The 16,151-nt window shown below is 43.0% G+C and overlaps 1 protein-coding gene across 5 annotated transcripts in view; it reads right to left on the bottom strand.

Moving 5' to 3' along the window:
• The window catches only part of LOC147461397 (Haloacid dehalogenase-like hydrolase (HAD) superfamily protein), a 149,153-nt gene extending 133,465 nt beyond the window's left edge, over positions 1-15,688 (bottom strand). For 3 of the 5 annotated variants that reach the window (XR_015187589.1, XR_015187590.1, XM_086508960.1), the window contains exons 1-5: positions 15,217-15,687; positions 14,901-14,994; positions 14,516-14,560; positions 14,382-14,432; positions 14,220-14,294 (exon numbers count right to left, since the gene is read on the bottom strand). Coding sequence is in view for 3 of the 5 variants with exons in the window: in XM_086508960.1 (XP_086365086.1) it covers positions 14,220-14,294; positions 14,382-14,432; positions 14,516-14,560; positions 14,901-14,994; positions 15,217-15,644 (693 nt within the window). In the remaining 2 variants the exon portion in view is untranslated. Of the gene's footprint in view, positions 1-14,219; positions 14,295-14,381; positions 14,433-14,515; positions 14,561-14,900; positions 14,995-15,216 lie in introns of all 5 variants that reach the window. The other 2 variants (XM_086508961.1, XM_086508959.1) reach the window with 2 other exon arrangements.
• Between the last annotated feature and the right edge of the window lie 463 nt (positions 15,689-16,151).

Below are 16,151 nucleotides of genomic sequence, written 5' to 3'. Positions count from 1 at the left end.
CTCTCTAGTGTCCAAGGACGAGTCCTTTGGTGATGAAATTGCAAAATCTCGCGTGAAAGTTGACCTCCTTGGTTGAAAATCAGCATTTGCAGGTTTGGGAGCAAACCCTAATTTGGCTCTGATACCAGTTGATGAGCGAGCGGCAGTGTGTGCAAGTGATAGAGCATGCGAAGATGTGCAGGGTGTGTACCTTGAAGAGGGGCGAAGGCCTGCAGAGTAGAGGGCGCTAGGGAACGAAGATAGCAAAGAGAGAGAGCGCTGCACGATAGTTGGGGGAATAAGTTAGTGAGTAAAAATTGACTCACATTCCCTTTAATAAAAAGTATAGGACCAATTTAAAGTTAGCGACGGCCAAAGGTTAATAACCTTTAAAACTATACACAAAAGGGGGCCATTTGGGCCTTTAACCCAACACCAGTGTCTTTCTTCAAGCTGATGCCCTTGGAGTGCCAATGCGAGCGCTATACAATTGTGAGTATAGCCAATGCAAGAACTTATGGACCATGTTGCCGTCGGCTGATACAAGCTTATGAAAGAGAAACTAGAGTTTACAACAGAAGATCCCCCGACAAACAATCAAAATCCTCGGTCACAAAGAACAAATTCCCAGGATTCTCGTGAAAGTCAAACACAAAGGCCTCATCTGCTGACGCTACAACAACGAGAAACTCTATTTCAAAAAGATCGATGTTTTGGATATTTTCAATCAAGACATAATTTTTATAATTGTCCCCGATGAGCAGATCGACCCTCAGAGCCACCTCCTGTTCATACAACACATAGAATCCCCGGACCACCTCCGGCTAAAAGAGCTCAAACTGCGATTGGACTTGTTATTTATGGGATCAATCTTGAAAGTTCCAATGATTTATGCAGAGCCTATGGAAAAATCAGCGGCTTCAAAGCACTTATCTTCTTGAACCTGGGAGCCACCAAGAATTTAATCCATCCAGACTTCCTCAAGCAGATGGACTTCGAGTATGACCAATTTTTTGGAGAAATTGAAGCTAAGTTGGCCACAAGGAAAACTCAAAACATTGTGCCTCTCATTGATTCCCAGCCGGTCACTATCCAAGGGTACCATGGAAAGGCAGACTTCCACATTATGAAGTTAGGCGATTGCGACACTCTCTTGGGCATGCCTTGGCATGACAAGAATGATGCGATCATCCAGATCTGGAAACATACCATCCCTTTGATGCAGAAAGACAAGCCAGTCATCCTTAGTGTTTGACTATCAGAAGAAAACCCTGAGTGAGTTTTACAATTGCTCTGTATTTAGATACTTTTTAAACTTTGTTTGAAAATACTGTTTGAAATTTGTTTGAAATGGATTTTATTTGTTTTGAACTTGTATTGGTACCAATTTGAGATTGCTTGATTTTGGTTTTGATGTTGGTTTCAATACTCTCGGAAACGTGTGTGCACTTTCCATGAATGCTTTGCTAATGTGTCTATTTTCCATGCATGCATTGCCTGTGTGACCACTTTCTATGCATCAACTGCCAGTTTGTGTCTTCCTACTGTTATGTTGGATAGCCACTTCAGTTACATGCTATTTTTGGATTGCCAAACTAGCAATCTGCTATTTTCGGGCAACCAAATCATCCACATGCTATTTTTGGATCGCTGATAATCCACCTACTATTCTTGGGAAGCCAAATCAGCCACCCACTATTTTTAGTCAGCCACCTGCTAAGTTTGGGCAGCTAGCACCTCAAGTTCCTCTCCAACAGGCACACTATACAGTAAAATGGTAATTTTTAAACCCTGTCCTTCCAGTCATATCCCCGCTTAGCACTCACCTCCTTCAAAGCAACTTGCTAATGAAGGGGACATCTAGTGCTGGTATGTTAGGTGCGCAAGTCCCTAGCTTACATGGCTTGAGTAATGATGCGCTCCCACCTTTTGATTAGAGCTTTGATTGCCATTTCCTCAACCTTAGTTGCACACATTTGAATAAGGTTATTTGGATGGATATTGTGAACTTAGATACAAAACAGACATGGATTAGACCCTTACAGTTTCTTAAATACAAAATAGATATGGATTAGACCCTTACAGTTTCTTAGATACAAAACAGACATTACAACTTCTACATCTCTTTTCATATTTGAACACTCCCCTCTCAGATGGTATACGAGTGCTACTGGGAAAATGTATATCTCCTCACATAATCTGAGATTGGGGACACATTGGTGTGACGATATACCATTGAGATGACATGTTCCAGATGTATCATCAGGAGGTGGAGTCTGAGGAGCACTATACTGCTATACAATTTACCATGAGATCCAAGGGAGATACTTGCCTTTTTTGTAGAGGGTTTGGACCATTGCATTTGATCGTTGGCTTTGAGGACCACAAATGCCTTTTTTCTTCAGCTCTAGCATACATGTCACAAAGAGTAGATAAACAAGCGAGCCTGACATCACCAGCATAGGGAGCTCTCACAAACCAATTCAGTGCCCGTGCTCCACCATTTGTCTCTACTTTCCCATCCACCAATCTACCCTAAGGTAGACACCTTTTTTGAGGAATGGAGTTTGACAAGGTCATTGCATTAAGTAAGCAAGGCCTCCAAGACCAGAAGGACGTAGCTCTCACCATCAACAATTTCGAGCCAAAGTTGCCCATCCGCAAAAGAGCAATGGAATGATTTCGGGCTCTTGAGGCACTGTTAATAGAGATGCAATGCCAAGCACAGATTCTTCCTATGAGATGTTATGTACAATTAGCTTCAGAGTAACCTACAACTCCAATGTCACACTTGGGGTTTTTTCCTTTTTTTTGAGAGGGGATAGGGAACCAGGAAGGGGGGGGGGGGGGGGGGAGAGAGAGAGAGAGAGAGAGAGATTTGAACTATAGAACGTTGCACGAATCTGCTTGCATCCCCTGATCCCCATCGCTGCCCCTAAACCCTAAACCCTAAACCCTCGGACTGCACACTATATGTACAGCGGCGAGCTGATGATGATTGCCCGTCACTGCATGCAAATTGTTTGTTGTTGCACGCCTCCCTTCAGCCTACGTGCTTCACTGAGGGCTGACTGCATTTCGCCCATTGTCTCATGCACATGCGCATATCAGGGTCATACTCGCACATAGAAAGGATTAATGCCTTAAATTTCAAAGGAGGCCACTTCACCTATAAATACAACCCTTTCCCTTCACTTGAGCACCATTCCACTTGCTGCATTTTCAGCCCAAAGTCACACCAAGAAGCCTCTACACCATCCCTATCATTTCTAAGTTTCTCACTGCATCTCCCTTCCTCTTTTCTTAAAGGAACCCCTTTCCCTCTCTCTTTACCTTGCTGTTTTTACTACAACAGACCCAAAAACCTCAATAATTAGCCCCATTCTTGAAATTACAAGCTCTTCCCTTCGCCATGGTTGCAACCAAGAAAATGCCTTACTACCTTCTCTTCAAAATGGACTGAAATTCCCTCTTGTATATATGTATTTAATAGGTTTCCTCTTATGTTTGATTTATGTTTATGCATGTGCACACGACACATGGCATTTTGCATGATTTACAATTATGAGTTACTTTAACTCACTATCGGGTTGATTGTAACTGAGTTCAATCCTAAGGTACTTGGATAGTTGGATTGAGCAGAAATACATTTCCTTCGGGGAGGGTTGCCTATCTTCAACCCTCAATCTGTCTCTTGTCTCTCTCTTGTTTTCTATTTATTTGTGCAAGTTGTCACAAGTGTCAAATCATTCTCTCTACTCTCTCTTTGATGTTTATTATACATATATTTTTCAAGTTTTACAAAGTGAATACATAAGAAATAAACACTCTATAGTAGTACGGGGCACTTACAAGGTTGGTGACCAAATTGTAATTCTCTCCTCAAAAGGAATCTTCAGCCCTCTAGTTGGATGCACCAACGCTTGGGTCAAGATCCAAGAGGGATGAAGCGCAATCTACTCACTTTGGATGAAGGTGCAGTAAAGGGCATCATCCTGCTAGCCAGAGGTACTTTCATTTTCACAGCACAAGGGCTTGCCTCTAGGCCTACTGGTAGCACTCCTCTTGCTTTTGGGAATAGATTGATTTTCTGCATCTGTGAACACATGCTAGGTTCCGAAGTATCCTATAAAAATTGCTTTTCTAGAGCTACTTGTATAATTTTGGCTGCTAGACATGTTAAGGAAGATAATTTCTATTTTTGGCATACCATTTATGTGTTGAGCATAGCCCCTGACATCTTGAGCACAGACCGAAACACATCTATAAAGCTAGCTATCACCCTCCCACACAATTTCCAAATACCATCACTTTTGGGTGGAAAGGGGTGCTACACTCGAAAAGGATCGTTGTTACGAGTAGACTGAACCAGTGCCTTAGATGTCATGAGATGGGCCATCTAGAGAGGGATTGCTTGAGTAGGCGATAGCAAAAACAAGCAGGTCATAGGAGAGGATGGCACTCATAGCTACAACCAACCCAATAGAGTTCTGCACAGCAGAAGGACCCAATGCCACAGCATGATAGAGATCGGAAGGGTCAGAGTCAGCAAAAGCATAGGTTGATTCAACCTAGTTCTTCACCCTTTTGCTCTTCAGTGCTTCTAGTGCAAAAGAAGGATGGCTCTTGGCGCATGTGTATTGCTTACCGTGCATTGAACAGAATACCATCAAGAACATGTTTCCTATTCCAAGGATAGATGGTATTCTTGACCGTTTAGAGCTGCTGCAATTTTCAGCAGAATGGACCTTAAGAGTGGACCATCAAATTCGTATCAGGCTAGAGGATGTGCACAAGACTGTGTTTAGAACAACATTTGGTCTATACGAGTTTCTAGTGATGCCATTTGTTCTCACTAATGCTCCTGCTACGTTCAATAGAATGATGGATCGGATTTTCCGTCCACATCAAAAGTTTGTTAGACACATTCTTTGATGACATGGTAGTCTATTCAAAGAACGATAAGGAGCATAGGCGTCACTTCATCATTGCGTTCGAAGAGTTGCACAGTCACAGGTTGCTCATCAACCGCAATCCTTCTTGAAAGAGATCCACTTTCTAGGCCGCATAGTGTCAAAGGATGGTGTCTGAATGGATCCTGCCAAGGTTGAAGCAATCAAGACAGCCAGATTTGAAGACTGTGCATGAAGTCTATAGCTTCTTTGAATTGTGTTCTTACTCTAGAAGGTTCATCTGGAACTTTGCCAAGATTGCTTCACCCCTACATGCTTTGCAAATGAAAGAGGTCACTTTCAGATGGACACAAAGAGAGATTTCAGCGTTTAATCTCTTGAAGGAAAAGATGACTAGGGATCCCGTAATTGTTTTACCAAATCTCAGGAAGTCATTTGTGGTCCAGTGTGATGCGTGTGGCAATAGTATTGGGACAATGTTAATGCAAGATGGTTGGGTAGTAGCTTATGAAAGCACAATCTTGCAAGGGCTATAAAAGACTATGCAAATCTATAAGAAAGAGCTATTCGCCGTGATTCATGCCCTTTCGAGTTGGAAACACTACTTGCCAGGTGCTGATTTTGTTGTCCAAACAGCTCATCAAACCTTGTGATACTTCTTGACACAATCAAAGTTATCTGAAAAGCATATGCGATGGGCAAACATTCTCTCTACATTCCACTTCCAGATTGTGCATGTGGAAGGCAAGAAGAATGTTGTGGCTGATGCGTTATCAAGAAAGCCACAAATTTCATGTGTGTCAATTCCTTGTCATCATGAGCTTGATGACATGAAGGAACAGTATGGTACTGATGAAGATTTTGCAAGAATCTTTAAACAATTGCAAGGTGGACAACGCCATGAGCACTATCTCCTCACGAGGCCATTGCGACATAAGGTTATGGTAGAAAGTCATGTCCCACCGTATGCAGGGCATCGTGGTATAGATGCGACAATGAAAGCGGTCGAGACATTCTTTTATTGGCACACTTTGGAGAGAGATGTGGATGCCTTTGTGCGAGCATACGTTATATGCCAAAAGGTCAAATTTGACAAGCAAAAGGCACTAGAATTGTTGCAACCATTGGCTATTCCAGATAAGCCATGGGAAAGTATAGCTATGGTGTTTATCTTTGATCTTCCAAGAACGCTTGGTATATTGGCCATTATATGCAGGCTTAGCAAACAAGTCTATTTTATCCCTTTCAAGAAGATGATAAAATTTGATCAAATGGCATGGTTGTTTATGTGTTTAAGTACCATGGTATACCATAGTCTATTGACAATAATTGTGATCCCCGTATGACGAGCCTGTTTGGAGAGGCTTGCTTGAAACACAAGTTTTCCTCCTCTTTTCATCCACAAACTGATGGACAGTCAGAAGAGGCTAATTCTAGTGTCCTAGATCTGCTAAAATGCTATGTGTCAGACAATAAGGGCTAGTGGGAACAATATTTACCTATGCTTGAGTATGCATACAACAATACGTGGCATTCGTCGATAGGCAAGGCACCTTTTGAAATTCTTGAGGGTGGCAAAAAGGTTCCTCCCATTTTGCACACAAAGGATAAGATTTCTCAAGCAGATCGATACATAGAGAACATGGATGAAATGTATGAAAAAATCAAGCTTGCTTTGGAGAAGACTCAAGCAAAGCAAAAAAAGGCTGTTGATCGTCACCGACATGAATTGTTGTTTTCACCCGGTAATTGGGTTCTTTTGCGGTTTAAAAAGGCAAGGTTAGAGAAGATGAAGGGCAAGGAAAGGTTGTTTCCTAAGCTCAGCATGCCATACTATGGGCCCTTTCAAGTACTTGACAAGATCAGCGATGTTTCTTATAGGCTGAAATTGCTTGACAATTGGAAGATTCATAATGCTTACGTGAGTCTTCTAAGATTCTTTGTGGGTGATGTGCCAGAAGTTATGGCAGATGAAGGTCAACCAAAAGTTGAGGAAGTTGATGAGATCTTCGTACCCGAGCAGATTTTGGCCCATAAGGAAAGAAAAGTTGAGGGAAAAGTTGCACGACGTTATTTGGTGAAGTTCAAGAACTATCTATCTATGGATGCAAAGTGGACGGAAGAGAATGAACTTTTGGAGTCACCAAATGTATTGCAGCTTTACCTTGAAGCCTTTGGGTTACAACCTACATATGCCTTAACTCAACCTGTTCAAAAGAGAGGTGATGTTGGAGCTAGCACATCATATGTACGTACGGATTCGATGCAATAGAAGTGTACATCGCTCAACAAGTGTTAAAAGGTACAATGCTCACTTCTATGGTAGATGGAATGACAAAAGTATGAAGGTTTCATTAAGTCATTTGTATTTATGACCTTTCCTGCCACCTGTGATGATAAAAGGCTGCTAATCACACTAAACCATCTATGGCATGCATATCTGGTATGCAATCAAGAACAATTGCGATTTCAAGAGGAGGGTATGTCATGAGCCTGTGACGACCACTAACCTTAGTTGTTGGTTTCTTTTCCTTGATTTTTATTTATTTTTGGGACCCTCTTTTTGAAGTCACAAATGGCCGAACATTGTATGGCTAGTGTAAAACGGCCGAGTTTCACCCGCAGTAGTGAAGGCCAAGTCGCCACAAATTGGTCGGGCCAATCGACACTGAAATTTGAGTAATAAAAGGGTGGCCAGGCCCAGTTCAAAGTCATTTAAGCCCCAAGCAAACTAGACACATGGCGGCCCGTGAACGATCTGCAAGGACACCTCAGCTGGGGGTGCCCAAATTTGAGAGAGAAGTCTCATTTTGGACTGCCTTCTTCTTCATTAAATGAACACAGTGTGTGTGTGTGTGTGTGTGTCTGTGTGTGTGTGTTAAGCCCTAACAGGTGCAGGATGAAAGGTGCAGCGGAATGAATGTTTGCGCTTTGCTCAAGATGAGTGCTCTGATCTGTGCTCAAGGTTCCTTTTGTTCTTATATAAGGTAGAGCCTTCCGTTCTTAATGAGAGAGTGCTATGATCACAAACAAAGTGCATGGACACTGTGCATGCAAGTGTATAAGACTGAGAGATAGAGAGAGAAGAGAGATACGACACGAGAGACGTTGTAAAACCCTCCTCCAAAGGCCCCACTCCCGTCGGCGAGAGTGGTCTACATACGATTGCACAAACTGGTACAAACTGAATGCATGTGACTGATGCAAGTCTAGGCTATGTCGGTGATGACGACCGACCTAAGGGCTGAAATCTGCAACCTTTTATCTGCTGGCCAAAACGCTATGGACTGAAATCTGCTACAATCCAAAAACGCTGGTTTTGGGGCTGATTCTGCTGATCTTTGTCGCTGAAAATCTGCAGGTTTTAGGGCTGAAAACTGAGGTTCCTAAGGGCTGAAACTGCTGGTCCTTTCGGGCTGAAAATGTCTATTCTTATCTGCTGAAAACGCTAGGCTTGAGACTCTGCTGAAAACGCTAGGCTTGAGAATCTGCCGACGATGGCAAGGATCAAAACGCTAGGATGGGTTGCTGATACAAAACGCTAGGGCAAGGACTGGATGGCGATGACTACTTGCTGGAGAAAACGCCAATAGGGGATGGTTCTTCTTGCTTGAACCACCAAGGGGGTCTTGCTTGAGAAGTTACATGTTGAGCGGTGGAGCTCTTGCTGCCATTTAGTGCTAGTTTAGGTTTGCTTATATACAAACTCACTCAATTTGCCCTAGCTACTTTCCAACAAAAGTCACTTAAAAATAATAAGTGAAAAATGTCAAAAATAGGTAAAATAGGCTAAATGCACTGGAAAATTCTCCTGAAGGATTCTGATGGATTCTGATGGGAATGCTTATGATCATGCTTATGCAACCATAGAATATGCATCTACACTAAGTGACTGGGCATGCACGGTCTACGAATAGACTCACAAAAGTGCCAGATCACTTCTAATCTAGACTAATTGGATTGACTGAACCCTGATCATGTTGTAGCTTGTCTACGGACACATAGGGTTGGATGTGTCACGTGACATCCCCTCCTTTTCAAAGTGAGGTACTGGTACCGAACTGTATGGCGTCGAGGGAGATCGCCAATAGCATCCGAAATCCTGGAAGAGACTCTTCGCCGGCCCACTCCGATGTGTGGGTCGTGCGGTACTTGAACTTCATAAAGGTCTGCAACGCTTGCTTCTTTGGGCCGCGCCGAAAGTGACACAAAGTCTTTTGTGGCTCCTTCAATGCTTCAACTTCGTCGAGAGTCATGTTTCTTTCTTCTTCAAGAATCTCCATGGCTGAAAATTCCTGAAACCATTTCCAACACAAAACCATGAACATACCTATTCCATGTAAAGTGAGTGGAAAAAATCTTGTCTTCCTAAAAGACTGTGCATGCAATGTAGATGAACAAAGAGACGGAGTGCTAAACCGTTCACCACATACATGCAAACAATGAGATCAAATCTTGTCATTCCGATCCAAATCAATGAACTGTGGCAATTCACAACGAAAATGCCCATGCTTGGTACTCATACTTTCATGTGCTCTTTCTACAACTGTGTCGTGCCAAGGGAGAGACATAGAATGTGACTTCCTTGAATGAATACTTTTCAGCTTTTCATGAATAATCCGCATAATCCGTGCTCATTCATGAGTGAAACGTGCTCAACATACAATATGTCATGCCTAGTAAAAGGGATCACATAAAGACGCTGCCGAAAATACAAGAAACGATCACGAATGAAACACTCGTACAATGCGTGCGTACTAATCATACGAACACATAATACTTCCTGTAAGGGTTCTTTGGACCAAGGCTCGAGAGCCAAGATCGGTTCTTCCTGAAGGGGTGCTTCGGACCTAGGCTCGAGAGCCAAGATCGATCCTTCATGATTGATCGAATCTACAACGAGGTTAGCTTTGCTAGAAAAAGCATCAACTAACTCATCATCCTTGTGAACAATCACGTCATCTTCATACAAATCATCATGCTTGTGAGAAATCACATCTTGATCATGCAAATCATCATGCTCATCATTATCATCCAAATCATCATGCTTATCATTGTCATTCAAATCATCATGCAAATCATGTGTGTCATGCTTTGGAGAAGAAGAGACTGAGAGAGTCTCCTTTCCCCAAATCTCTTGTATCTGTGCCTGAACTTGAGAAAAGAGTCGCCACAACTCTTACTCACGCTCTATGGTTGCCTTTCTTTCTGCTTCGCTTTCTGCGTGTCTGCGATCCATTTCTGCTTTTCTTTCTTTGCATTCACGATCAAATTCTGCCATTCTTTTTGCATTTCTTGCTTCACGTTCTAACTTCCTTTCCATAAACATATGGTCCAACTCCTCCATAGGAGTTAGTGCAATCCTTGACGTAGATGAGAAGGGGGAGGGTCGGAAAAATCTCCTAGTGGGGAAAATTCTTCTTCACCTCTCTCATGCTTATCACCTCCAAGCAAAGTATCCATGCCACTTCGAGTAATGGCCATCCACTGAAGTCTTGGGTTCTTGTGGTCTTGGGTTGTTAAGTTCACGAGGAACTTGGGTTCTTGGGTTCTTGAGTTCTTCTTTCGCTTGCAATCTGTGTTCGAGAAGGATCTTCTCTTCACCCGAGTTCTGCTCTTTTCTGCGGGCGCACCCCTTGGCGGCCTTGCGCTCACACAAAGGTTGCTTTTTCCCACCTCACGTCGATTGGCCGGCCGCTTAAGTGCACGGTCCGCTCTCAATGAGTGAAAAGAGGCACAAGGGGAGGCTGGACAAGCCCTTCTTTCCTGGGATTCCTGTCACTCTTCAAAAACACAATTAGGAATCGACACGTCCAAGCGAACTTGGGTTTGTGCGACCTCAACAAGCAAAAAAAAATTCTTGTGATTTTTGTGATTCTTGTGGATCTTTCCTTGAGTGATACGTCACACTGCCAAAGCTCTGATACCAATGTTAGCTGCAGCGGAATGAATGTTTGCGCTTTGCTCAAGATGGGTGCTCCGAACAGTGCTCAAGGTTCCTTTTGTTCTTATGGAAGGTAGAGCCTTCCGTTCTTAATGAGAGAGGGCTATGATAACAAACAAAGTGAATGGACACTGTGCGTGCAAGTGTATGAGACTTAGAGATAGAGAGAGAAGAGAGATACAACACGAGAGACGACGTAAAACCCTCCGCCAAAGGCCCCACTCTCGTCGACGAGTGGTCTACTTATGATTGCACAAACTGAATGCATGTGACTCATGCAAGTCTAGGCTATGTCAATGATGATGACGGTGATGACGAAACCGACCTAAGGGCTGAAATCTGCAATCTTTTATCTGTTGTCCAAAATGCTATGGGCTGAAATCTGCTACAATCCAAAAACGCTGGTTTTGGGGCTGATTCTGCTGATCTTTGTCGCTGAAAATCTGCAGGTTTTAGGGCTGAAAACTGAGGTTTCTAAGGGCTGAAACTGCTGGTCCTTTCAGGCTAAAAAAGTTTGTTCTTATGTGCTGAAAACGCTAGGCTTGAGAATCTGCTGACAATGGCAAGGATCAAAAAGCTAGGCCTGAAGTTTGCCGATGGGTTGCTGATGAAAAACGCTAGGGCAAGGACTGGATGGCAATGACTACTTGCCGGAGAAAACCCCAATGGGGGATGGTTCTTCTTGCTTGGAGGGGGAACCACCAAGGGGATCTTGCTTGAGAAGTTGCCTGTTGAGCGGTGGAGCTCCTGCTGCCATTTAGTGCTAGTCTAGGTTTGCTTATATACAAACTCACTCAATTTGCCCTACCTACTTTCCAACAAAAGTCACTTAAAAATAATAAGTGAAAAATGTCAAAAATAGGTAAAACAAGCTAAATGCACTAGAAAATTCCCCTAAAGGAGTCTGATGGATTCTGATGGGAATGCTTATGATCATGCTGTGTACAACCAGAGGATATGCATCTACAATAAGTGACTGGGCATGCACAATCTACGAATAGACTCACAAAAGTGCCAGATCACTTCTAATCTAGACTGACTGAACCCTGATTATGCTGTAGCTTGTCCACGGACACGTAGGGTTGGATGTGTCACGTGACACAGGAACTCGAGGGCTTGCTGCAGAGGCGACCGGCGCACGAAACAGAGACCAAAACAGGAAATTACAGCCTACTCTGTTTTTTTGCAAGTTTAGGGTTTTGACCCTTATTAATCACTAATAGTCCCAAGAGCTTCGGAGATGCCAAGGAACCGCGAAACAGGTGATCCGGTGCATTTTAGAGGCAAAAAACAGAGATTTCAGCATGTTGTATCTTCTCGCCAGGTTTGTCAAAGTGCTCTAATGCGCACACGAAGTCATCTAGGACATGGGGATTTTGTCTGTAAAACCTCTTGCTGTAGTTATGCTGTCGAAATTGGGCTAGATTAGGTCATTTCCAGCCCAATAAAAATGGGACAGCTGATAGGATAGGAATTTACAGGAGTTCCTCCAAAGTTTAATTGAATAAAGAAATACTGAAAGGGGCGCCAACCTTTGGGGCCAACGTGGTGTCACTGTCTTCTTGGGAGTGCCAAGCCGTGGCTTGTTTGAAGTGTTGAATTCCAGTCGCAAGTTTCTTCGTGAAGTTCCTTTGTGTCGTAAAGTTAAACAATGTAAAAATCGGGTGAAAACTAAAGTTCCTTTGTGTCTACCGCCTTTTAGCAACTAAAGTTTCACTTAGAGCCAGAGACAGAGGAGCATTTGATATGTCGGTGCCTAATATAATATGAGCTACGGGCATGATTTGATTGTCTCTTCAAGCAAGAATCAGACCTCTATCCAAGAGCTTCGTAGGCAAAGACATGCTTTAATACAGAATTCTACAGGTCCTAGCAGAGGACCCATTCAGAGTTAGGTGTCAAATTTCTTCCAGAGTATCAACTACCAGCAGGCACTAGCATGCCAATTCTCATCTCATGGGACTCCTAGATAGAGCTACATAGATTGGTAGATCTCAACATCTTCGTACCTCTTGCAAACCACATCATCAACATGTTTATCATTGCCGCATCCAAGTAGAGACAAAAGGCGTAAATAAACATTTCATCTCATTTCCCTCTTGCTTTTCAAAAGTCCAAGATTTTAGAAAATTGCTTTTAGTTCTAGCTTTTTGAGGGAGAGCCTATATAAGGGCCATAGTGTAGGCACTTTAGGCACAAAATTTCTTCCAGAGTATCAACTACCAGCAGGCACTAGCATGCCAATTCTCATCTCATGGGACTCCTAGATAGAGCTACATAGATTGGTAGATCTCAACATCTTCGTACCTCTTGCAAACCACATCATCAACATGTTTATCATTGCCGCATCCAAGTAGAGACAAAAGGCGTAAATAAACATTTCATCTCATTTCCCTCTTGCTTTTCAAAAGTCCAAGATTTTAGAAAATTGCTTTTAGTTCTAGCTTTTTGAGGGAGAGCCTATATAAGGGCCATAGTGTAGGCACTTTAGGCACACAGATTTTGATCCTTGGTGCACAAAGTCTAGAGACCTACATACCAGGGTGCTGATAGTGTCGCGCCCATCGACTCCTTGAGCAGAAACATCCTGCTCCACAATCTTCTCCATCTCAATCCCTTGTTCAATTCAATTTGTTCAAAAAGTTGATTCAAGTCTTATAGATTTGGTAGTACACTATCTTCCTATCTGACCACGTGATAGTACACTATCTATCTGACCACTTGCTGGACATGGTTACAAACTTGATGATGGCAGTCCAGTCTGAAAGCTACAGCCAAGGCATCTACTCTACCATGTCCTTGTCACCTCCAGCGGGCAAACTAGTCGCATCCCTAGGATACATTTTTGAGCCAATGACCACGCAATGATGTCGCACAAGTTGGAAAATGATTGGCTCCTAATCCACGAATAATGACTTACGGTGCATAACCATGCATGGAGCTAGATACGATTGCACACAATTATGCGTGCCAAACACACTTGCCTTTATCAACTTTTGCCAAAATCCTAAATTTTGTGCAAGTTCCACTCATCCCAATTACAGCCATCGCCTCAATATACATCTAGGATTAATCTTTCAATGTATGATACAGTTTTGATTTGTACTTTGACTTCTACAAGGACATGATGACTAGTATACTCTTACTTTATCTCCTAGTCTGATTTTTGCCTTTTCAAATACTCTGATAGAATCTTCATTTCTCTTCCAATCTCCTATGCACACAAGCACACACATACGCATTCATACACAAGTACGCATCAATTAATCAGTCAGTACAAACTTCAATCAACTTTTACCAATCAATCTATATCAAGATATTGAGTATATATGTATGCATCTATAGACACTATAGGCAAAGACAATAAAATGCTATCCCTATACCTTGCCAAGTAAATTGTCGAGGCAGAAAACGACAGAGCTCTTTGTAGCTGCTGAGCATATAGCAACTTTAAGACCCTGTGAAATGAAAAAAATGCAGCATTGTATAAACCATATCCTTCTTCAAATAAATATTGGTGGGTTGAAAAAGAAGTAACAAAAAACCTTGGCTTGAGCTTCATCCATCAATTCCAGCACACCTGGTCTAGGCTTGACCTGTGAAGAGGAAAACCCACATAAACTAAGGCTCACGAGAAACTTTAATAAAATCAATCTGCTCAAATGTTAGCCAAGCTTACACTTCCTGAGGCAATTATATCTTTGTACTTCTCTGTCTTCCAATCCTATCATATGACAGTGAGAAAAATATCCACATGCTTCAAAAATGCATCCAAGTCTACATAAACCATTGAATTGAGCATTGAAAACATTTCATGCACACAAGAAAGTCTTCTACAAGCAAACTTATGGTACCCCCAGACTGACTCCCAGATCATAAAGCAGCACAAGACTTGGCTGTGACAGGCTCTGGTACTGAGGGGCACTGTATACAATAAATGCACAATGCACAACACAACAGATGAACCCTAGAACAAAAGCACACCACAATGCACCTGAAACATCTCTTGATATGATTCCACTTCGGTAGAGGCCCAACATTTCTCTGAAGAATGGTAGACCTACCTGGAGTGTATCTATGAGTGTCTCACAATCAGTGTCACTTTCTGGTGCAGAAGCAAAAATGGTTGATGAAGGCCAGCCGTACGTCTTGAAATACCTGAAAGAGACCCAATGCAAATTACCAACTAACTTTTGCTTCCTCACAGCTATGAAAGGAGAGAAGAGACATTAGCATTAACCGTAGCAGGGAACATTAAGAATCATAAAAAGTTACGATGTGATACTGCACGTGTGTGTAAGTGTGTGTGTGGTCCGGCGGTACAGAGAGAGAGAGAGAGAGAGAGAGAGAGAGAGAGAGAGAGATGATATGAAGTCAAACCAGCGCATTTTGGGTTTCCCCCCTCCAATTTGGTTCTGCAACTGATCGTAGAAGTGTGAAGTCCACTCCAAGGGCTGGGCAGAACCAGGGCACACCACATTGAAATGGGTGAAAGCAGCATTGTAGGCACGTCGATGAAGATCCTCAGACTCCAGGATCACGCCATCACAATCAAAAACCAACGCTTCAAGGGAAGCTTTGAGTGCTTGTAAACGGCCATTTTCTGCTTTCGCACATTTTGAGGGTTTCTTGCACAGCAGCAGGTGATTAGCTGACGGTAGGAGAGAGGTGCGCTGCTGCAAGAAATGGACAGGCCTTTGCCGATGGGAGCCCTTGGAAAGAGTCAAGAAGCGCCCACTGCCGCCGTGGTTGTCCAAGCTCGAGGTGGTTGCGATGGAGGCAACAGCAAGGGTGGCGCATACCGGCATCTTCGCTCTGTGGTGGTAAGGAACGACGAAGGAATTCAATCTTGCCAGGTGGCTCTCAAATAAGTGGCCACGTGGCAATCAGTATAAGCTATCCCTTGGGTTGGGTTCACATCGAGGCAGCGAAAAACATGACACTTTATGAGCTCTTTCGGGTGGAAAAGCTTGCAAACGTTCTCTTCCACCGGTCATGTGTTCACATTGCTGGCGGAGGAAAATGTGAGGCAATTTTTTACCATCGTGTTATGTGAACGTCGTGCGGCGACGGCGGAAAAAAGAGGAGGAGGCAAGTGTGGACAAAAGGGTGGGAGGTTTAATTTAATGTGATTGGTGCCAACATGGCACTTTTTGCCAAGGTGGAGGATGGAAGAAATAAATTCCAGGGGAAGAGGGGTCGGAAAAAATCCCCTTTGTCTCTTCCACGATGTGGCACTCTCCATCTCACTTTTTCGCCGCCCTATGTGAACAACAAGGTCCACATGGCACTTTCTTGTTGGTTTACAAGCTTTT

The sequence above is a fragment of the Adiantum capillus-veneris genome, chromosome 3, assembly GCF_014529385.1.
Source record: "Adiantum capillus-veneris isolate H3 chromosome 3, ASM1452938v2, whole genome shotgun sequence".
NCBI lineage: Eukaryota > Viridiplantae > Streptophyta > Polypodiopsida > Polypodiales > Pteridaceae > Adiantum > Adiantum capillus-veneris.
This window is presented reverse-complemented; position numbering and strand designations above follow the sequence as displayed.